This window comes from Molothrus aeneus, chromosome 7 (genome assembly GCF_037042795.1).
Source record: "Molothrus aeneus isolate 106 chromosome 7, BPBGC_Maene_1.0, whole genome shotgun sequence".
Lineage (NCBI taxonomy): Eukaryota > Metazoa > Chordata > Aves > Passeriformes > Icteridae > Molothrus > Molothrus aeneus.
Window position 1 is genome coordinate 17,097,320 of NC_089652.1, and position 22,681 is coordinate 17,120,000.

The 22,681-nt window shown below is 53.5% G+C and overlaps 3 protein-coding genes across 3 annotated transcripts; 1 reads left to right on the plus strand and 2 right to left on the minus strand.

The window, feature by feature from the left end:
- Positions 1 to 1,719: 1,719 nt before the first annotated feature.
- On the minus strand, positions 1,720 to 2,869 carry HOXD12 (homeobox D12). The gene is made up of 2 exons (XM_066554013.1): positions 2,308 to 2,869; positions 1,720 to 1,958 (listed from the first exon to the last, which is right to left on the minus strand). The coding sequence occupies exons 1-2, from the start codon at positions 2,867 to 2,869 to the stop codon at positions 1,720 to 1,722; spliced, it is 801 nt and encodes a 266-aa protein (XP_066410110.1).
- A 5,432-nt stretch (positions 2,870 to 8,301) lies between these two features.
- Positions 8,302 to 10,045, minus strand: HOXD13 (homeobox D13). The gene is made up of 2 exons (XM_066553881.1): positions 9,340 to 10,045; positions 8,302 to 8,552 (listed from the first exon to the last, which is right to left on the minus strand). The coding sequence occupies exons 1-2, from the start codon at positions 10,043 to 10,045 to the stop codon at positions 8,302 to 8,304; spliced, it is 957 nt and encodes a 318-aa protein (XP_066409978.1).
- Positions 10,046 to 18,259: 8,214 nt separating this feature from the next.
- On the plus strand, positions 18,260 to 21,311 carry EVX2 (even-skipped homeobox 2). The gene is made up of 3 exons (XM_066554012.1): positions 18,260 to 18,683; positions 19,833 to 20,092; positions 20,658 to 21,311. The coding sequence occupies exons 1-3, from the start codon at positions 18,260 to 18,262 to the stop codon at positions 21,309 to 21,311; spliced, it is 1,338 nt and encodes a 445-aa protein (XP_066410109.1).
- Positions 21,312 to 22,681: the final 1,370 nt, after the last annotated feature.

The following is a 22,681-nucleotide window of genomic DNA, read 5'->3' on the forward strand; positions in this document are numbered from 1 at the left end:
TTTACCTCCAAATTCATCTGGACTACCATGCCCTCTCGAGCACGCACAGGAGTGAATAGGACGAAAGTTCAAATATGATTTTTTATGAAATAATCAGTTTATTGCCTTTGAGAAGGCTATGGCCCTGTGTAGGAAGGTAGCAGCTTTGTGCCGTTCCTTGCTGTTGTTCAGGCTTTTTGTATACGCCACAAACAACCATATCTGAGCCTATTTTACATGCCAGAAAAGAAGGCAGCCTCTGCCAGCCTAATTATTGTTCCTGTTGGGAGCCGTGGAAACGCTCTTCGTTAAGAAATGAAGAAATGAAGACTTAGGTTGAAACTGCAGCCAAAAGGCATTTTAATACGGACCTATAAATCCGTGAGATCTTTCTTTTAGAATTCATATTCTGAGGTATCAGACTAAGTGCAATGTGTATTTCCCTCAGGCCTTGGAGCTCTGGCCAGTCTGGCTGCTCGGGTGTTGCAGAGGCCGGCAGCTCCCGGCAGGGAAAACCTCCCATCAAGATGCGGGAAAAATCTATCTCATTCTCGTCCCAAAACAGTGACCAAACGGCTTAGACACTGCTACCAGCCCCTCTGGTTGGGTTATCCTCTGAGGTCTAAGTCTGGGCAAAATCCCGAACACGTTCTCACTTTTCCCTCATACAAATCTATGCAGAAACGGCCATGGGGACTGGCTGGTGAAACAATCAGTCCCACCAAAACCTCCGTGTTGTTCCTGTGCCTGCAGCACCTCGGGGTGAGACTGGGCCCCAGCCTCCCCTCAGCCGCTCTGAGCCTGGGCCTCTGTCCCGGCACAGCCCGCTGTCCTTCGCCTGTCGGGCCAGCGCCCGGACAAGGCCAAAGTCAGGAGCGCCGCAAGGGCAGGGCCCGGCCGGCCCCCGGGGGAGGCACCGCGCCCGACTCCGCGGCCCCTGCGCCGCCGCGGGACCCCGCGCTGCCCGGGAGGCGGCTGGCACACGGCGGGGGGCAGAGGGGCGCTTTTCCGGGCAGAGGAGCCCTCGGCCGTGCCCGGGGCGGCGGGCGCACAGGGCCCTCCCGGCCGCGCTGCGCCGTCGGGGAGGCCACGCCGAGCCGGCCGCGCGCTCAGGTTACGCGCGGCCTTGCGCGGCTGTCACGTGCGCGCTCCGCCGGGCTGCGGTCGGATCTGCGGCTCCGGGGGCTGGCGGGGGGAGGGTGGAAAGGGGAGAAAAAAAAAAAAGACTAAAGAAAAAGGTTTATTTGCTAACCACTTTCCCCATCGCTGCTCGAGCAGGTTACTCCAAACCACAAAACAAGCCGGCGCCGCAGGCTCGCCCTGGCGGGCAGGGCAGCAGATGAAGGGAGCGGCCGGGACTCACAGAGTCGACGTCTTTACTAGGCGTTATTCCTTTATTTTGCTGCAAAATGGTGTTTACATACAGATAAAAGAAATCGATCTTAGTTTAGCACCGTTTGTTCTCCGGGGAAAGAGAGGGTGGGATGCAGGACAAAATCTATATAAATGGAGAAAGAAAGGTAAAAAGCTGATAATACATGTTTCCGTGCTGGTCCGGCTCGTCTTCTTCTTCTTGGCTAAGAACTCAGCGCTGCCTATTTATGGAGGGATCCTACGCGTTTCGAGAATTTGGTTTAAATGGTAAAAAGACACACTCCCCGCGATTCACTGGCGCGTACGCTCTACTCTAGGGGTGAACACTCCGGGCACAAGTTCATGCAGGAACGGGTGGACTCTGCTCTAGTACATAGAAAGAGCCTGCTCTCGCATAACTACTCTTTTCTTTTTCATCCTCCGATTCTGAAACCAAATTTTAACTTGCTGATCGCTTAAATTCAGTCTGTTTGATAGTTCTTTCCTCTTCTGTCGGTTAATAAACTCATTGAGGAGAAACTCGTTTTCCAATTCAGCAATTTGTTGTTTTGTGTATGGTTTCCGTTTCTTTCTTGATCTCCCCTGGGTGGGGCACCAAGGCAAACCTACAACAAACACGTCGATAATTTAGTGGATTAAGTCTGGGTATGTAAATGTAGGAATATGAAAAAAAAAACCTAAAAAGAAGAAAAAAATACAACCAGAAAACCCCAACCAAACCCAAAATCAAAAAAAGTAAAAAAACCAAAACCCGCAAGATATCAGAGCTAAACTAGGTCGGTAAACTGGGCAAAGCACATCTGACAGCACAATTTCTATGTAACCTCCGAGTCAGATTAAGCGATTTTTGCTCAGAAAGAGTTACATTGAGGGTTACAAAGTAATTACAGGCATCTCTTAAAAAGAACGTATAGCTAGGTCGCTCCTAACTAAAGCGAGATATTTAAGGCATACCATCCTGCACTGAAGGTCTGAGGCATGACTGGACTGCTGCGGGCTGAACTGTCAGGTTCAAGTTGACGGGATTCTTGATGTCCTCCTTTAAGCTTGAATTGCAGGAATTCACTTCAAAAAGAGTAGCCGAGCCATGCAAACTTCTCTGCAGGCTCGAGTGGTCATACTTTACGGGCTTTGAGTTGGCTGTGTGAGTAACAGTTGGGTCATTTGCAAAAGATTGCCTCTGCCTGCATCTCTCCTCTTGTTTGGAGCTCGTATCGTGGGCGTAATATTTATTGTTGTCTTCCAGGCACTCCTTGTTGCCGTTGGAGCTGATGTTGATTGGAACGGAGCCGGGGAGGTAAGGCTGCGCCGCGCCGCCGAACGCGTGGCTCTGCGGCTGGGCTGCGCACGAACTTGAGCAAGTCCAGGGGATCGAGCTCCGGGGGTAGGAAATGGTGGGCAGAGCCGCCAATTGACTGCCATTAGCCCGCAAATTAGGAAAATAAAAGGAATCTGGCGATTGCAAATTCAAGAGAGAACCAACGTAGCCAGATCTGTAGAGACTGCGATCACACATTTCCAACAAAGGACTTCAGCTGTTCTTACAGCGGTATTTAGTTACAACAGGGAATAAGCGGAAAGCCTGAAACGATTGGACGAAACTTTGCAGACAGGTTCTTCAAAGCCGGTAATTTCAGCACCGCCTCCAGCGACCGAGCCACAGAGTCCCCCCCTCCCCACCCTTTTTTTTTTCTTTCTCTTCACCCCCACTTTTAAAAAGTCTTATGATAACACTTGAAATATGAAAATATCGAGCTCGCAAGGGGGAGGGGAAACCACGGTCTCTGCTTCTATAAAAGTGGCCGGGGTGGGTTGGCAGAGCTGCGGCGCCAGCGGAGGGATGAGCGGAAAACAAACATTTGCCGAGAGGACAGGGCAGCCCCGGTGCAGCCCCGTGCCGGCGGTGCCCGCCGGCGGGCAGGGCCCTCCGGGCCAGAACCCAGATACCCACGGTAAGAGTGAGCACCGAGGGCTGGAAATGACTTGTGATGTCTGTGAGATGTGGATGTTTAGGGCATACGTATGTACTTCTGCCCCTAACTGCATGATATGCATCTGCATATGCGTGCCAATAAAGTGTAAATCGATGGGATATTACCGAGATCGTCATTCTGGCACACTAATGACCAGCATTCTCTCAGGTCCGCACGTCTGCCCTTTTTACCCCTTTTGCCTTTCATCTTCACTTGGAAGCGCTTCTGGCGAACAATGCTTCTAAAACTCGGAATCTGTTTCGTCTTTGAAATACAATCAAACAAACATCAACAAACAGAGAATAACAACAGCAACAACACGGAATAGCTTGGGCAACCCTCTGAGATTAAATAAATAAATAAACAAATAAATAAAATAGGAAGACTTCAAGAAAGAAAATGCCAGGGTCTGCTCTTCAGCAGAGAGGGTATGAATGCAGCAGCGGGCAGGGGAAGGGGAGAGTCAGCCTCATCTCCCAGGTTGTGTGTGAGGAGCTTTTCTCTCATGAGAAGAAAATCATCCCTCACTGTTTTATTACTGTGTTATTTTGGGGTGTTACACATATTTTTATATTTTCGATTGATCAAACAAGAGCCCATTTATTCCATTTTCTCTCTCATTTCCCCACAACCCCAGAGTTGTTAAATCATATCTGAGAGCATCCTCACAGGAGACTGCTCGCGTCCTTTCCCAAACCGTGCGGTTAGGGAGACAGAGAAGAGGGAAGGCCCCGCGATCTCACCCGAAGCCCTGGCGGGGAGCTGGGGGCCGGGGAAGGAGCGGGGTACCCATGGGCTCCGCGCTGCCGGCCGCTCCCTGCCCCGCCACCCACAAATCCGCGGGACGCTCTGGAGGCCGATCCGCCACCCGGAGCGGGCGTTTCTGTCCCCGGCCTCTCTCCCATGGGCTCCCCGGTGTGTGCGAGTCCGGCGTCAAGCGCAGCCTTAATGCCCGGGCTTTGCCACTTTCATTACCTCGGTTAAAAACTTGAACCTAGTTAGCATGTAGGGTTAATTTTCCCTGTTATTATCCTCTTAATCACAGTTTTAATCTTGGTTTTATTTCTAAGGCGAGATCAGAGACGCTGCCCTTCTTGACATTGTCCTAATCAAATTCATCTTTCTGTTTAATGGGAAATTGAGGGAAATTCTGCAGTAATTTCATTGCCCTGGAAAAAAATCTTTAAATGATTGCTCTCTCCTGGACCACACAGGACCACACAAGCACCGCTGGAGGATATTGCTGACCACTGCCTTTAATTTTTATTGTTTGAATTATGTCTACCAATTGAATCTCCCTCTTATTAGCTGACTTGTATTCTAACTTTGTGTTCCCTAAGAAGATGGGAAATATATATTTATTTTCATAATCGCCTTTTACGAAAGAACTTATTTTCGGTTCTTGGAAGAGAAAAGGAACATTCAGTTCAAAGGCTATATTTTTGTCCGCAATAAACACAAGGAATGGATGCGAGTTCCCAGTTACCGGAAAGAAAGGTGACACTTCAAACTAACTTTTATGGGGTTAGAGAAAACAGAGCTTTCAATTAATATTCAACTCATTTGTAATTGCTCATTAATAAAAAAAAAAAAGAAAAAGAAAGGAAAAAAAAAAAGATAATATAATAAAAACCTGAAATGGAGGTTGGAGACACTCACAGTTACGGAAAGTGTTTAAATCTACATGGAAAAACATTTACAGAAACATCATGTTCCAGAGGCGGCTGGCCTCGGAGCCGAGGGGAGCTGGGTGGAGTGGAAGGAGAGCCTCGTACGGGCTTGTGCTTCTTTTTCCAGCCACAGCCGGCTGCTGGTTTGGGGGCGGCGTGTTAATGCCTCGGGTGTCCCCCCGCCTGTGTCTGTACAGGAAATATCACCGCTGAGGAACAGGGCGACCCGGAGGCCTGCTTTCACACGCTCCTTTCCTCTTTTCCGCTCTTTCCCCCCCCGCCCTGGTTTTTAACCAGGCGTCCGGTTAGGCCTGGACATCAGAGCTGACCACACGCTGTAATTTCACTGGCACAGTCTTCCCGTTTACGGACGAAGGGTGCTCTGCGTGTGACCGAGCAGCCTCCCTCGCTCGTTTATCACTCGGAAACGCGGCGCCCGGAGCGAGGGGAAGGCTTCCCCTGCCTATGCCAGGGGTTGTCCAGGAGATGGCAGGATTGCCTCAGACATGGCTGGGAAACAGCGCTGCCTGACAGGAGCCGAGCAATGCATCACTGCGCCACTGTGCATTTGCAATTCGCTTTGTCGAGGTACATGTTAATTATCTGCAATAACGTGCGCTACATTTCAGACGAACCTTCATACCCTCTTCTCTGAACATGGGCGACTGGGGCTGCGCGGCTGCAGCCCGGTCCCGGCCCACGTGCAGCTGATTCCTGAAGAGCCCAAGCTGTGGCCGAGGAGGTTTTGAGCAAGGCTCACCAATGCCCCAGCTCCAGGCTTAGAAAACCCTTTTAATTTCAGCCGGTAGGTAGGGGGGCAGATGTGCGCCTCATCTTCCTCCCGCCTGTAGCTGCTGGCTTCTTAATGATTCTGCACGTTCTTAGGAAACTAAAAGGCTACTCCTCTCCATCTGGTACCGATTTGCATGAGAGTTCGGGTTTCATTCTGCCCGAGGAAGGAGGCTTTGGCTCGGCAAACTGCGCCTTCTGAAAGCGCGGAGCCCGGCAAAGCCAAAGGTTAAGCCTGGAAGGAGGAAGAGAGCAGCCCGCGATGGCTCCGCGGCCGGGAAACAAAACAGCTCTGGCAGTGCCCGGCCGTCCGTCTGCAGGGAGGCTCGGTGGGAGGAAAACCTCTGCAGAATTAATGGCAGTATGTGTGGGTGAGTGGGGGTGCCAAGGGGGAGAAGACAAGAATTTAAAACATTCGGAGAAAAGAAGGTTGCATCAGCAGAGCGGGCTGTTCCAGGCACGTAAATGAAGAGGGGCACAAGTGTCCTTTTATACTAGAATTAAACAAAAACGCGCTTTGCGATAAAATCTGAACTGCTCAGAAATTGACTTTTTTCGTCCTTTCAGGGAAAACAAACGCCATGAACGTGCGAGCGGAGTAGAAAGGGAAAGGAAGAGGGCGGAAGAGGCGGAAGATAACCTCCCGATGGAGCCAGCCGGCTGCGGAGAAAACGGAGGGCATCGCTCCGGGCCGGCCCGGGGAAGCAGCAAGTGCCGGGACGCTTTGGGAAGGGAGAACAAAGGCCGAGGGCAGGCGGAGCGGGGCTCGGAGGGACAGGGGACACACAGCCCTTCGCCTGCTTCCCACGCCCTGTGCTTCTCACCGGCAGCATTTCTTTCTCGCTAAAACCCTTTCCTGCCGACAAGGCACCCTCCGATGCTCTCCCTCATCCTTTAATGCCCGTTCTATCTACCTCTCATTTGCCAGGAACGGCGTCCTGTGTCCCTGAGAGGATTCCAGGCAAACCTAGAGCCCGTGAAACCCCCTGCGGCAAAAGAAGGCGAATTTCTTTCTTCTCTTTTTATATACAGCGAAAAGAAATAGTTTTATTAAAGATGGTTCAGGAAAAGATTTGCAACATCGTTAACAGTTTGGAAGTTCAGATTGTATTTGCAACACAAAGTAAAAGCTGACTTTAAGACAAATTTTTAAAAAATCGTTTATGGAGAAATAGGTTTATCGTATGTCTTACCACATACAAGGATAATCAAAATGTTTAGAGCAATAGTATATTATAATAAATAATACTAGTTTGGAACACATTTTAATAATTAGATGAGGCACATTAACAGAGAGGATACCGCTTCTCTCTCCTAGCTGTTGATTAGCGTGTCTGATCACCCTGTGTATATCATAGCATGCACACTAGGTTTAAAATAATAAAAAAATCGACAAAATCTTAGCCTTTCGGCCCATATAAATTATGGCATCTTTTGAATTTCTTTATTTATTGCTTCTGTCATAAACACCCGTTTAGTTTTGTAAATTAAAACCTAGCAGTGACCTTCTCTTGTCCATCAAGGAGCTTTTGGGCGTGAGGAAGTAGAAGAATCTTGGGCTAGTCCAGACAAACAGGGCAGAGCGGACATTCCCCGCCAGGTCTGTGCAGGTCCATACACACCTCTGCAGGGGCAGCCTCTCCTCTGGCTGCAGGCCGAGCTGCCCAAGCCGTCCTGCCCGAAGCGCTGTCCCGGGCATCGCCATCTGCGCCTCCGCGGAGCGCTCAGCCCCTGCCCGGGACACAAGAGCTTCCCTTTTCCAGCCGGGGCTCCTCTTCCAGCCGGGCAGCGCGGACTCCTCGCACTGAAAACGAAACTGCGGCGGATAAAACGCACAAACCCAAGCTCAACCCCAAACCCGCGGAAGCGGGGAGCGCGGTGGGACGCGCCTGCGATTCTGCGCCCCGCAACAGCTCGGAGAGGTTCTCCCTTCCTCGACAAAGTAATTAAAAACTCTGCTGCAGCCAGGAACCCTCCACTCAATTCTCTCCGGGTCCCAGTGGACCAGGCAAGTTTGGCAGAAGCCGGGCGCTGCCACGGGTCTGTACTCCGGCTTTCTTCTATTTCCGATTGATTTTTTTTTTTTCACTCGGCGTGTTTTGAAGTTTACGATACCAAATCAAAACTGACACTTTCTGGCACCGGCTGTTGCTCAGAGAGAAAAAAAAAAGAAAAATCACAGAATACTCCCCAAAGACTTAAGCATCAAAAAAATTATAGCTTTTACCGTCCAACATATTTAAATTCGTTTATACTGGCCTAGAGGGAAGAACAGAAAATATAATTAATATTAATATTATTATTATTTTCAAAAAGAAGAAACTATAATTCAATTCAAGACTTGTCAACACTCCCTTACACTGAGAGAAAAACGCTGACTTTCACGGAAAACAATTCCCGAAATTTCGCCACTGCTGGAAGGACAAAAAATTTAAATATATTTTCAAGTCTTTTCAAAAGTCTTTAGCTGGTGGTAAATTGAGTGTATATTTTCATCACTGTCCGCAATTAATGTATCAGGATACGTTGTCTTTCAGTTTGGAGACTATTTTCTTATCCTTCACCCTCCTGTTCTGAAACCAAATGGTAACTTGTCTCTCAGACAGGTTTGTGGCTGCGGATATCCTTCGCCTCTTGTCCTTGTTAATGAACTTGTTAATGGCATATTCATTCTCGAGTTCTTTAAGCTGCAGTTTTGTATACGGCACTCGCTTCTTCCTCCCACGCCGGTAGACACACATATCGGGCTGGTTTAGTGCAACGTCCCCTATTGTAAAAGACATTATGTGAAAAATCAGAATTTTATTACAGGCTTTTAAAGCTTAACCGATACTTGTTGGGCACTGGTTTTCATGGGCAAATAAATAATGCCGGGTTGTTTACAGTTTATTATTATTTACACTGTCACATTATTTGCACTCTAGTAAAGCCCCACCAAAACTTTGATGGACTGTCATCACTTTTCAGGCATGCATCGCTAACCGAGCATGCAGGGCGGTGGGGCATTGGCTGGGGGGCTGAGAGCGGCTCGCCGCTGGCAGCGCACACACAGAAATCGCTTTGCTGAGAGTTCCCCGGGTTTGTTTGCATGTGGTTTGTGCCTCTGTGCCCTCACTGCTCGCGGTCTCTTAAGTGCTCTGGGGCCGCCGGATCAGTCGCCAGCCGGAGAGGCAGAAGAGAGCAAGCCTTCGAGCCACCGTCCTGCAAACTTCAAACGCGACTCTAAACCCGGCCACCGAGGGAAGCAGCGGGAGAAGGAGACCGGGGCTGCCTTGGGGCTCACGGCCCGGGGGTGCCCTGGCGCTGGTGGCGGGAGGTTCTGGGGTCAGTCCCGCGGGTATGGAAAGCGGAGGGTGAGGATTTTCTCGGGGGTAGACAGCCGAGGGGGGAGTGAGAAAAAGAGAATATCCACCGCCCCCACCCTGCTCTATGCGTGTCTGTGCGGCGTGTCCGGCTCGGCAGGCCGCCCCTGCAGCCCGGGGGCGGGGGAGGGGACGGGAAGGCGGAGGAGGCGCGGGGGTGCTCTGCTCAGACCATTTCTCCCCCTCTCGTACCTGGAAAGGACGATTTCCAGAAGTGGGAGCTCTGTGTCTGATCTTTGGCACAGTAAACCTGACTATTCCAGCCATTAGCCAGAGTCCAAGACTGATAGCCCTCCATTGATATGTATGTTTCGTGTCTCGGTTCCCCAGAGCCAAACGTTGAGACCATGTCTATGTACCCAGGAACGTGCTGGTAGGGGGTTGTATAGCCCTGGTAGAAGGACACTTCCTTTGCCCTGGAGGAGACTTCATTGGCGGGGACACTCGTGCTGGTCAAGCTGGAGACGTCCATGTACTTTTCCACGGGAAAGCCGCCAATGGAGGCGTGGGGGGGAGACTTCAGGGCGTTTTGCTGAATCCCGACCCCGTGGGACATCCTGCAGCTATAGTATCCATTGCCAAAGTGATACCCATAGCCCAGCGCGGGGGCGGCGGCCGGCGCGGTGGAGCCCGGGCAGTCCTTGGTCGGGGGGTCGGGCCTCGCCGCCGCCCCCGAGCGCTCCCCTCCGCCGGCGTAGGCAAAACCCGAGGCGGCGGCGGCGGCAGCGGCGGCGGCGGCCGCTCGGCCCGTGTGCGCCGCCCCGAAAACGGGCGAGGAGAGAAAGTTACGGCACTGCCCGGGGGCTCCGCCGCCGCCGCTGCCGCCGCCGCCGCCGCTGCTGTCGCCGCGCAGTCCGTCCATGTCCCAGCTCGCTGCTTTGCTCATGGCCTTGCACATCGCGGGCGGCGGCGGCGGCGGCTCGGTCCCCGGCCGGGCATGATGCGGATGGTTATTTGCCTCCAACAGGTTGGATCCTGGCGGTACGTTTATAAAAACGAAGTCCAGGTTGGGAGGGGGGACCGGGGCGGGGGCGGCCGGCCTCAGATTAGTTTGCCTCAGCCCGGGGGGCTGCTCATAGGCTGCCGTCGGAACATGTGACCCTCCCGCTGCCCGCACTGCCCCTTTCGCCTCGCAGCCCCCCGGTCGGCACCGACGGCGCCCCCACCCTCCACTCCCACCCCCGCCCCGCCGCCGCGCTCCCGCCCCGCCACGGCCCCGGCCCTGGAGCGGGGGGAGATTGCGCGGGCGAGCAGCGGTGATGCCCCTCCGGACCAACCTAGGCCCCCGTTGCTTCATCTCCCCCTTCCTCCTGCTCGCGGCTTCAAAAAGGCCAGCCGAGTACCACTGGACCTTTTGAGGCCGCCGGCGGAGGCCTTTTTTACAGCCACGGACAGGGGTCTCACCGGATCCACAGCGAGACCTTCTCCAGTTCATTGTTGCCTCTGCAAGAGGGGGAAAACCCCAACACAGTCTTTGTATTCCATCCTCCCCACCTCCCTTCTTCCCGGCGATATATGGAGTAGATGGGCTTTGTTCTATGGGAAAAGGGGTCCCCTGGCTTCACTGAGCTGTCGGTCCCTGGGAGAACCATCCTTTTACCCCCCCTTACCGCCCCCAACCCCCCCCCCTCCCCCCCCCGATATCGCTCCCGGCTAGGAAAATGCACGGGGGCTGTGTGCAGCGCAAGATGGTGAACCTGGCACTCATTAGATGTGGCTTTTTCCCCTTGCAGTGTCACTTCATGTCGTGGTAAGGCAGCCTAGTTAAAACGCAGTTTGCTTACGCTGACGGCTGTTCTCGTGGTCACTTCCCAAGACGGTGGCAAATCCTTCTGTCGTCTCCCTCGACTCACACCGAGTCGAGATGGAAATGCAGGAGGGCGAAGTACTGGAAATGGAGAAAGTTCCGAAGACGACTCCCAACTCCAGCCCCAGCCCCAACCACAACCTCAACCACAACTCAAATCCCTACCCCTCTGGACCGAGTCCAGTCGCTCCGCAGTTGTGTATTGCACACTTTGCTCTCTCTTGGGCGCGGAGGGCAAGAAGTTGCTGGGAAAAGTGTCAGCTTCGCGGGGAAGGACAGGGAAACTCGGCGCCGCTGAAAACCCTAGAGCTGAGGCTGTGTTTACTGTCCCTGCGGAGGCTCAGGCGCATGAGAGGAGAGGCAGCCGCCATGGAGGTGAAACTCTGTGCCGGCACCACTGCGGGGCTCTGGGGTGCCCTTGCCGAGCAGCCCGGGCAGGTGGTGGCGGGGTTCCCCGGACGCTGGGCTGTGCGGGACAGCCGCAGGTCCCACAGCAGCGCCCGTCACGCAGCCCGACTTTGTAGCAGGTCTAATAATCGCCGACGGTACCTGGAAGGGGGTTTGGAATGACAAACGGGTGCCCATAATCACGGAACAGCCGAATGTCATAGACGAGTTCATGTTCATTAGCTCTGACCGCATATTTGCTATTAATCTTTCGTAATCAGCTAAGGAGCGAGCCAGGCGTGATTACATGTTTCTTTCAGTTATAAGCCGAATCAGCTTTTACTCTCAGGACATTAAACGCTCCGTAATTAGAAGGAAGTTTTGTCGAGGAACAATTTTCTCACCCTCTTATGTCGCTGCAAGCAACTTTCTACTGAAAACGCTGCTGTAAAAGAAGCCCAGAGAAACGAAGGACTTTATTTCTCTGGACATCTTTCTATGTGTATTCCCACGTCCTATTGTGTTTCCTCTTTCAATAAATGCAGTAAAAATTTCTCTCATGTCAGGACCTTTAAATAAGGCCGCGAAAGAAAGGAACATCTAAAGAGCAGAGTTTCGGTGCTTTTTGAGGTCGATTGCATCAAAGGAAACCACGGTGCAGCCGCAGCGGCTCCCGTAGAAGTCTTCAGCCCTGCCGAGACCTCTGCTCCAGCGAGAGCCCCTCGGTGTACCAAGAACCTCTTTGGGCGGGTTCATGACCAACAACTTCAATTCTATAATCAGCTGCTTTGTGAAGGGTGTAGAAAACAGCATTGCCTTGCACGGCAGGATATTATACACAGGAATAAATGATCTCATGAGCAAAGGTCGGTGCTCGGAGAGCACCCACCCAGTTTACAAGTAGCAGGATGGGTCCCCCACCCCCGGTCCAGGGGGCCGAGCGGAGGCCCCGAGCAGCCCTGCGCTTCCTTTGCCCAGGGAGAGCAGTTCCCATCGGGGCTCAGCCGTGTCGGGCAGGGCAGGAGGTCCTGCCGCTCTGGCCGGGTCTCCCTCCCTGCCAGGCCGTCCTTGTCCTCTCTGGGCAGCGCTTCCGCGGGTGGCCAGCGCCCCGAGGAGTCGCGTCGCATTTTCCATTGACACATTGCATGGGAATCTGCAGAATACATGAGCTAGAAAGCAGCGCTGCAGGCGTGCTTGTGCTTCCCCAGAAGAAAAAGTTGTGGGTTTTGTTGTTTTGGTTTTTTTAAAAAAATTTACAATCCTGAAACCACCTCATTTAGACAAGTGCATTCACCATGATTTAATACAGCTAGGATTCCACTCAAACTTTTAGCACAGGCTTTTGGCATCAGCCTAGTATCCATCTCTTACAGGAACCCCCCCGATTTTTTATCTCCTCCCTCGCCCGAATTTGCCGATGGTAATTGTGTCGATAGGAAGCTGCTTCTTATGTTAGTGTTCGGTATAAGAAAAAAAATTTTCTTCCAGGACAAACAGAGAACACAAAGAAAACCACTCGATTGATATGTCTCCCAAACCTTATCCCGTTTCCACTGGGTTCCATTGTTACCTTTTAATTTGTATGAACTTTTAATAGCTAAACAGAACAGAAGAACTTTCATTTTCCCCCATGCCTTTAAAAAATAGCCCGTTATGATAACGAATAGATTGAACAGCAACACGTAGAGAATTGTTAGACTATTTCCCCCTTCAGATCTATCCCACAGCCTCTCACTTCTTTAGTTACTTCAGCCTTAAATAATCCGTTTCGAGACGGAGAAAGTTTTCTCGGGGCTCCCCGCGTGGTCTCGGTGCAGCGGCCACGGGCGGCTGAGCACTGCGGGCGTTGAACTTGAGCTCTGGGGTCACGGGCCGGTGCTGGCCGCTCTCTGCCTGCCCCCTCCGCTCTGAAGCAGCGCGGGGACCTCGGGACCCTGACCTTGGACCAGCTCGGCAGCCTGCCGCGGCTGCAGCCTAAACTGAACCACCGGCCGAGCCCCTTTGTGACCGGACATGGGCTTTATCGTTTGAGTGAAGCCCCGTCTGTGTGCAGAGGCAGCCTCAGAAGGCACCGTGAAACTGTGAAACTGTGAAACTCAGAGCCATGCAACTGCGAAACTCGCCTAGCGTCCCGTGGGTTTCTGCCCGGGCAGCGCCGGGAGGGACGGTGTGCAGGGCCCGCGGGACTCGGGGACACGCTGTGCCAGTGTCCTTCACTTGCCAGTGACATTTCACAGACAATATAGACTGAACACGCCCGGAGACTGACCCTATGCTGATATGGCGGCCTGAGGTAGAGGGGACAGTCGGGGCTGGGCAGGAGCGTGCTGCGTGCTCAGACACCGGGACAGCCGCTGGAGCTGCCCTGCCAGGCGGCCTCCGGCTGGTGGGAGGGGCGGGCAGGGCCCGTGGGCAGGGCTGGGCCAAAGGGTGGCAGCACCTGCGGGCAGGACCGGCGTGCAGGGAGGGCAGGGCCAGCGGTCAGATCAGGTAAGGCCGGCGGGCATGACGGGCAGAAGGAGGAGCCGGGCTGGTCGGACAGGACGGGCAGGGCTGGCGGGCAGAGCTGGCAGGGCAGGGCAGGGCAGGTCTGGCAGGGCAGGGCAGAGCTGGCAGAGCAGGAGGGGCAGGGCAGGAGGGGCAGGGCAGGGCAGAGCTGGCAGGGCAGGAGGGGCAGGGCAGGGCAGAGCTGGCAGGGCAGAGTTGGCAGGGCAGAGCTGGCAGAGCTGGCAGGGCAGGGCAGGGCAGGGCAGGGCAGAGCTGGCAGAGCAGGAGGGGCAGGGCAGGAGGGCCAGGGCAGAGCTGGCAGAGCAGGAGGGGCAGGGCTGGCAGGGCAGGGCTGGCAGGGCAGGGCAGAGCTGGCAGGGCAGGGCAGAGCGGGCAGGGCAGGGCGGGCAGGGCAGAGCGGGTAGGGCAGGGCAGGTCAGGGCTGGCAGGGCAGGGCAGAGCTGGCAGAGCTGGCAGGGCAGGGCAGGGCAGGGCAGGGCAGGGCAGAGCTGGCAGAGCTGGCAGGGCAGGGCGGGCAGGGCAGGGCAGGGCAGGGCAGGGCAGGGCAGGGCAGGGCAGAGCGGGCAGGGCAGGGCAGGGCAGGGCAGGGCTGGCAGGGCAGAGCTGGCAGGGCAGAGCTGTCAGAGCTGGCAGGGCAGGGCGGGCAGGGCAGGGCAGGGCAGGGCAGGGCAGGGCAGAGCGGGCAGGGCAGGGCAGGGCAGGGCAGGGCTGGCAGGGCAGGGTAGCCAGGGCAGAGCTGGCCGGGCTGGCAGCGCGGGCAGTGCCGCCGAGGCGCCGCCAGGTGTCGCCGCCGTGCCTGCCGCCGGTGCCGCCGCGGGCCGAGCGCGGCCCCCGCGCCGCGGGTCCCCCGGGGCGGCCCCGCCGGGACCGGCTCCCCGCGCCCCCGCACTTCCCACGGCCACCGCGCCCCCACGACCACCGCACCGCCGCCTTCTCCCAGCCCGCGGGCCGCGTCCCTGCGCTACCGCGGATGTGTCCTGCGCGCTGCCCTGGGGCCTTGCTGGCAGCCTGCCCCGCTGCGGGATGGGAAGCATTTATTCCCGCTCGTCTTCCCAAGAACGCTCCGACTGGTGAAAAGTTGCCCTAGATGTTTGTCTCATTTAATGCAAACTTCGGTTCAATTAAACTACGTGACCCCTTTTCCCCGGGTAAGATTTAATAAATGAGTACTGAAATATTCTTTGATGCCTCCAGCAATAACTTTCAAGGTAAAAATCTGGCCAAAGGCCTAAGCAGCTATTTAAACTTACAAGAACAACTGAGTAAACAGAGTCTAACAAAAGCTCACATATTTCGGCAGTTTCTCGGCGGTCTCTGTAACTTCCTCCCTCTTTGCCCACTAATGTCGCTTCAATGTCCGTGGTTTTTCAGGCTTAGCTATTGATTTTGAACAACTACAAACATTCTGAAAGATTTTGTAGGCAGTGCTATTCTTTTTGGAAAAAAAAAACCCCAACCAAACAAAAACCCCAAAGGAACACCACAAAAGAAAAGCAACAATCAAAAAAACCCAACAACATAAAAACCCCAACAACAACAACAAAAAAACAAACGGTAAACAAAACAACAGTCCCAAAACATAAGCTCCCCTGACGCACACAAGCAACAAGCAAAGAGATAAATATCAGTGCAGTAAATACCTCTACTTTTCTGGGATTTGAAACAACAGACAACTAGTTTATTAAGGGGTCGACGGTCTGGGGTGAACTCATTAACTGCTTTGCAGGGAACAGTTTTGTAACCTCACCTCTACCTAGTGGAAGATTATTAACGTCTTGTATAACATTTTATAACCCTTGCATATGAATCTAGCTGTATTTTAAGATACTCTGTACATAACCTAAGGAATCAGTATTATTTAAAAGGTGCAAAATATAACCCTAGTAAAGATCATTCATAGCCGCACTTGAGTGCAACTTATTTTTCTCACATTGGGGCTTTTCACATAGTCTTTTTCATCCGCTCCAAATAACATAAAACCCGTTCTCTCCTTTTTAGTGGCGCAGTAACATTTTTTGAGTCTAAAGCTGTGCCGGTTCTGGTGGTGTGCACATACGATTGCCTCCGAGATGTGGTATCTCGGCTGCGGTTTTCGGGAGAGCAGGGGGAAAGATGCTTGCCGCGTTACAGCATGTAAGAAAACAGACGAGGGCGCCAAACGACAGCAATAAACCCGGCCGCAGGTTTCCGCTCCGCCTCCGCCCCGCCGGGACCGGCGGCCGCGCCGCCGCCTGCAGCGGAGCCGGGCCCGTCGGGGAAGCGAGGGCTGCGGGAGCCCCGGGCGGGCGGGGCGCTGCCGCTGTCGCCGCCGGGGCGGGGGCACCCCGGGGACCCGCTCCGTCCCTCCGGGAGCGCCCCGCGGAGCCGCAGCTCCGGCCCGGCCGGGACCCCGCGGGGCGGCACCGCTCTCTCCCCTCCGCATCGGCCCGCTCCTCCGCCGCGCCCGCGGGCGAGGAAAAGTTGACATTGACTCTTGTCTGGTTAGGGGGCTGTAAAACGCAGGACACCACGCTGCAGTCTAAATTCACATTTCAAAGGGCTGACATAAAACTCTCATTAATAGAAGGCTGGATTTTGTAAACAACCCCTAGAATTTTTAAAAATTTTTGGTGGAATGTTTAGGGGGACTTTAACAGGCTATTGAAAAAAAAATCTGACAAGTATCCCATTTTCGAACTATGAACCATGCGCAAGAGCACAAGAACTTAGGAGATGCGTGTGACCAATATTAGCAGGAACAGCTCTCATTAAAAAAAAAAAAAAAAAAAAGAAAAAAAAAAGAAAAAAGAAAAAAAAATCAGACCCGCGTTTAATCACAGGAAACATTCGGGTGTTTCTCCGGGAGATGAAAGTCGTATTCCCAGGGTCTAAACACTAGATGATGTAGGTGAAAAAAAATCACGGCGAGAAAAAAGGTTGGGCAGCTATCGAAGCGCACTCCAGAGATGCTAACGACAAAGGATTTATCTTCGTTTAAATGGTTGCCATCAGCGTCATTATTACTAGCAAAGTTACCACTGAAGGGAGACTTTCCGACTGTCACGTCTGCCGAGCGCGGCAGCCCGTGTCTCCAGCAGCGCGGCCACGCTTCGCCCCGCGGCAGCGGCAAAGAGCGGAGGGATGAGCTAACTGAGCCACAGGTAACTTTGGAGAGAGGGTGTTAAGGTGATGTTTCTGATAGGTCGGAGCCTGTAGGCAATAACCCCCCATCCATCATTTAATTCTAGGATTATTTTTTAATTTTCAAATGCTTGGGTTTTATTGGTGGTGGGGAGGAAAGAAGCAAAGGGCTGGAATGAAACCTGCCGGGAGAATGAAATGGATGCCCACGGAGTGTTTTAAATCACGAATGTATTTAATGTTCTCCAGTTATTTCCTTCCCCTATCATACCGTAAAACAGTCAGTATTTTCCCAGAGGGAAGAAAAATCCCGGGCTAGCTTTGTCCATAAGCAGGATTATAGAAAGTAAAAATGAGATCATATTTAAGGACGCAAAGAAGACAAAGATAATAGAGTTGTAATATACTACATTGTAACAAATATTTTAATCTCCAGGTAGCTGCTGTAGGTACACTTGAATCCGGGCAGCAGACTTGTAAAGTCTGGGCGTAAGGTTTGCGCGTGTGAGGGGTGCGTGGGGGTGTCAGTGTAAATTCCTAAATAAAAGTACTAAAGTGGTCTAGAAATGGAAGGGAAAAGTAAAGAGATATTAGCAGCAGGAGCTTCTCGATCCTCTAGTCCTATTGAGCACTTCCATGCCTTGTGATCTAAAATTCGCCTCAGAAATAATAATAAAGAAAAGTATTATCTAATATTTAGCATGTAGTTCTGTCCGAGGACAAATGAGAAAGAAGCTGCATCATTAGGACCTAAAAGGCAACAAAACAAAAATCAGAGCATAATGATGCACCTAAATGAAGGGGGAAATGTTGCACAGCTCATTTTATTAATCAGACTGTCAATTCCACCCCAGAGGCCAAACCCCAGAGCAATTCAAGCAGGATCTGATCAAGCTAAGGACAGGAGCTTTACTCCTCACTTCTTGTCTTTCTTTCTTTCCACCTGGATATATTTGTCTGCTCTGAAGCCGCCTTCATTATCCACTGACAGGAGCTTGTATTTATTTGCTTATAAACCTGTTACAATAAATGATTATTCGAACAGCGTCATTCGTACCTTAATGACGAGCACCACTTTTTGATGAATGACATTTCGGGCTAGAAAGGATGTATGGGTCATTTTGACCAGTCATTCCCTCGCTTTGGCATCCCACAATTTTTACACCTCCCTCAAAAACAGATAATAATATTTAGAGACACTTGCCGGGCTGAATGTGAATTAGCCCCTGCTGCAGCTCATCATTAGTACAGGACCAGCCCTGCAACTTTGACATTTTTTATAAAGCTGAGATGATGGAAAGAATAAGAAAAGAGATGATCCTGATGGAGAGAGGGCTGCACAGCCCTACAGCTGGCAAAAGGCTCTCGAATTTGTCAGACTCAGCTGGAAATGCGGTGTTGGAGGCCCTTGAAAATTCTCCGCACAGTGGTCGCCTCAGCCCGAGACTGACTGCCGCCTCCCTGCACAGCGCTATAGGGGACATCTCCGCCAAAGGCAAATTTGAAATAGACACTTTATTCAATCTCCAGCACCCGAGCAGTGAAAGCACTGTCTCCTCCGAAATCCCGCCGTCGGAAAGCAGGAAGAAAATCAGCCTTTATTCCGAAGTTGCTCAAGAGGCAGATATGAACAGTGATGTGGAGGTGGGCTGCTCCGCGCTCCGCTCCCCGGCCAGCCTGACTTCCTCCCAGCTGAAGGAAAACAGTAACAAAGGTAACTCTTCCTTTATCATCTTCATCTAAGCCCCGCGCTTTGCCAACCGGCTTTAAAAACCAGAGGAAACCCACTGCCACCGCCAAAGTTGCCGGCCTCTGCATCGGCGCTCTCTCTTCTGCGAAGACAGAGCTCCAGGCTGTAAAATATTATTACAATTACTGCTCTACCCCAATAGCCGAGATACACCGTCCCGGCAGCTCCTGTGCCGGTGCCTTCGCGTGTGTGTGTGCATGCCCAAATCCATTGATATGTAGATATATATCCAGAATATAGGTGGGCACAAATATCCACCCACCTATATTTAGGCAAAGCTTTCTCCGTGTATTTCCCCGCGCTCTTGGAGCTCTCGGTGTCTCTTGAGCTGTATATGAGTGTATATACATAGATTAAATTAGAGAGAGAGAGAGAGAGGGGGGAATGCGAGGAAACTGCCCGCATTTGACTGTGCTTGTCCTTCTCTGTGTATATGCAACGTGCTGTCTGTGTCCACCTCGGGCTAATTTGGCTTTGTTCACTTTTCCTCTGCTTGTAAGAGGCGTTTTGAAGCAGCCTTGTCTCCTTCCCCGTTCTTAGCGGGGCACGGTGATGGACGGTGGTTGTTACTATTGCAGGAGGTGGAGGTTATTACTGGGGAGGTGTAGGGAGATGAACGGTGGATTTCCTAGGCGCCACAGTGCATGCCTTTTTCGTCAAATGTGCCAGAGAAAGGAAGGCATGCTCGACGTAACCCTAGAGAAAAAAAAAAAAAAAAGGGGGGGTTTTATGGCTACTTTTATTTTGTGTCTCAAACGAAACTAAAGAACGGCAGTCGAAGGGGAACAGGCTAGCGCCGAGCCCGGGCCCCGAGCCACGGCCCGCGCCCTCGCCCGCTCTCCCCTGAGCTCGGCTGCCCTGCAGTCTCCAAGCCCACCCCATCTGAAAATAAAGCAGTTACGAAGGATTAAAAAACCCCAACCCAACCAACCAAACAAACAATAACCAACAAACAACATCCAAATCCAAATTTATCGATTCTGTTAGCAGCGGGGATTTGTAAGAATGACAGCTGGCCTTGAGCACGGGCGTAGCGGGCCCGGTCCGGCCTGGTCGGGAGGACTGGGGGGCCAGCGAGTCTGCCGCTCTCACCACCGTGCCCTCGCCCCGCAGGCTACGCGGAGAGCAGCCCGACGCCCAGCGCCGCCGCCGCCCCCGCCGCCCCCGCCGCCGCCGGTATCGGCAGCCTGCACAGCGGCGGCGCGCTGGGCGGCTCGGCGGCGGGGGCCGACCAGGTGCGCCGCTACCGCACCGCCTTCACCCGGGAGCAGATCGCCCGCCTGGAGAAGGAGTTTTACCGCGAGAACTACGTGTCGCGGCCGCGGCGCTGCGAGCTGGCCGCCGCCCTCAACCTCCCCGAAACCACCATCAAGGTACGCCGCGTTCCGCGCCCCACAGAGCCGCGGCTGCCCCGAGCATCCCGGGCCGCGGCCGGCTGGGATCTCCGGTTGGAGGACTCTCGGGGCCCATAGCTATGAGCACCACTCGTGCTCGTTTGCTTTTCTGCATCCGACACTTTTCATTTGCTTTTTAAAAAGTTATTGTCATTACTGTTGTTTTTATTTTTCCCGTCAGTTTTTATCGCGTTAGCCTATTTCCTAAAGTGAAGAGGGGAGAGAATAAACGTAGGGGGAATGAATGAGGGTCAGTACCGTGAAGACAGAGTCCTGAGTGGGGAGGACGGGACGATTGGAAGGGAAACATTATTTCGGATCGAAGGGGTCCCTCTCGAGTAGAGGGAGGGCCGTACCCACCGCTCCCCTCGGGCACGGTCACGGGAGATTGCTCCGGGAGAGAGAGGGGTCGCCTGGAAGCCTTGGCAATGTGTTTTGGTGGGTGCCCGCCGGTGTCCGCGGGAACGGGTGCGGCGGGGCGCGGAGTGGAGCGGGGCGCGGAGTGGAGCGGAGCTAAGGCCGCGCTGTGCTTGTATCCCCGCAGGTGTGGTTCCAGAACCGGCGGATGAAGGACAAGCGGCAGCGCCTGGCCATGTCCTGGCCCCACCCGGCCGACCCCAGCTTCTACACCTACATGATGACCCACGCGGCGGCCACGGGCAGTCTGCCCTACCCTTTCCACTCCCACGTCCCGCTCCACTACTACCCGCACGTCGGGGTCACGGCCGCCGCCGCCGCCGCCGCCGCCTCGGGGGCCGCCGCCGCGCCCTTCGCCACCTCCATCCGCCCGCTGGACACTTTCCGCGCCCTCTCGCACCCCTACTCCCGCCCGGAGCTGCTCTGCAGTTTCCGACACCCCGGCCTCTACCAGACCCCGGCCGCCGCCGGCCTCAACAGCAGCGCGGCCGCCTCGGCAGCGGCGGCGGCGGCGGCGGCGGCAGCGGCGGCGGCGGGCTCGGGGCCCCCGGGGGGCTCGGCGCCCTGCTCCTGCCTCAGCTGCCACAGCAGCCAGACGGCGGCGGCGGCGGCGGCGGCGGCCTCGGCGCTGGGCTCGCGGGGCGGCGCGGCCGCCGAGTTCCCGTGCACGGCGGCGGGGCAGCGCTCCGAGAGCGGCTTCCTGCCCTACTCGGCCGCCGTGCTCAGCAAGGCCGCGGTGGCCTCGCCGGACCAGCGGGAGGAGGCGCCGCTCACCAGATAACTACCCCGGCCGAGCCCGGGGCGTTTTGTAGAGGGAGTCGCGGGGGGATGGGGGGGGGTCGGGGCGGGGGGCGCCCCCGCGTTCGGCCAAAAAGTTCTGTCTATTTTTTTATTGCTGACCGCCCCGCCGCTGAGGGGCGCGGGACCGGCGGGGAGGGCCCTCCCCGCCGGTCCCGCGCCCCCGCGGAGGCGGCCCCGCGGTGCTCGCTGCCGGGCGCTGCCGGGCTTCGCGGGGTGCAGGCAACCGGGCCCGCGGGGGCAGGGAGGGGCAGCCGGCGCAAGGGAATGTGTTTCTGGCCTTATTTTAATTTTTTAATTATTATTATTATTATTACTATTATTATTATTATTATTATTTCGGTTTGAGTTGGAGTGAATGGGAAATGTCTCGAGTATTTCCGTACGACAAGCGGTAGCTAATGAGGCAGCCGCGTCCGGGCCAGTAACGGGAGGGGAAGTGTGACACTGTCGGGATGGGGAGAGGCATTTTTTAAGATCACGCTTTCTAACTACCATAATCCACGCTATCTGGGAAATACTTGAATCTCTCTAGGTGTAGGCTGTAGTCCTGAAGCATTTACCTTCCAGACACTTTTCTAAATTTAATTATTTTTCTCGACGTCTTTTTCTTCTCTCGGTAAAACGGCTCTCGGATTTATTTCTCACGCATCTCTATCGCGCCTTTGCCTCATAAAAGCCACCACTGGGTAACTGAGACCTGCTATACCAAACCATTGCTACTGGAGGGACTTCCTTGAACTTGAAGAGAGGCACATCAAAAACCACCAGTGTTACTGCCATGTCAATTTTGATGCTAATAATGTGCAGATTATGACGAAAATTGCCAATCATGTTCTCTGATGGACCTCCTTTGAATGTGGAATTGGAAAAAAGTTCCCCGCACAGAGACCTGCTGTCAAGTACTAACAACCCGCTAAGGGAAGTCATTAGAAGAGACAGATAAGAGACTTGGTACATAAAACATTGTTCTTGGTGCATAGAATGTATGTTATTTAATGTTATCTCTCTTACCTGAAGTGATTTCGCACAAGAAAGCCACTTTCTTATCATCTCAATTGCCAATTTTCATTTTGGTAACTTGGACACCCCGGGTAGACTTTTCTCTGTTAAGTTGATATTCCACCAATGTGCAGAGCCTCATTAAATCAAACCCAGATATTTCCATAATGCTCCCTACAGAGCCCCTTCACTCTTCACATAATGAGATTTTTCTGAAGAGTTGAAGCCCTCATCTAACTTGCTATTGCTTGTTTAGGCCCTGTGTGATTGTGAATACACACACACACACACTCACGTACACTCTAACAAACAAAAAAAAAAAAAAAAAGAGAAAAAAAGAAAAAAACCCCT

Bases quoted from the DNA above. Each gene is read 5' to 3' on its own strand.
- HOXD12 (XM_066554013.1), bottom strand. From the start codon at position 2,869: ATGTGTGATCGCAGTCTCTACAGATCTGGCTACGTTGGTTCTCTCTTG. The intron at 1,959-2,307 runs GTATGCCTTAAA...TGTTTGTTGTAG, and splicing joins CAGACCTTCAGTGCAGGATG to GTTTGCCTTGGTGCCCCACC.
- EVX2 (XM_066554012.1), top strand. From the start codon at position 18,260: ATGATGGAAAGAATAAGAAAAGAGATGATCCTGATGGAGAGAGGGCTG. The intron at 18,684-19,832 runs GTAACTCTTCCT...CTCGCCCCGCAG, and splicing joins GAAGGAAAACAGTAACAAAG to GCTACGCGGAGAGCAGCCCG. The intron at 20,093-20,657 runs GTACGCCGCGTT...GTATCCCCGCAG, and splicing joins TCCCCGAAACCACCATCAAG to GTGTGGTTCCAGAACCGGCG.
- HOXD13 (XM_066553881.1), bottom strand. From the start codon at position 10,045: ATGTGCAAGGCCATGAGCAAAGCAGCGAGCTGGGACATGGACGGACTG. The intron at 8,553-9,339 runs GTACGAGAGGGG...CTTTTACAATAG, and splicing joins CTGGAAATCGTCCTTTCCAG to GGGACGTTGCACTAAACCAG.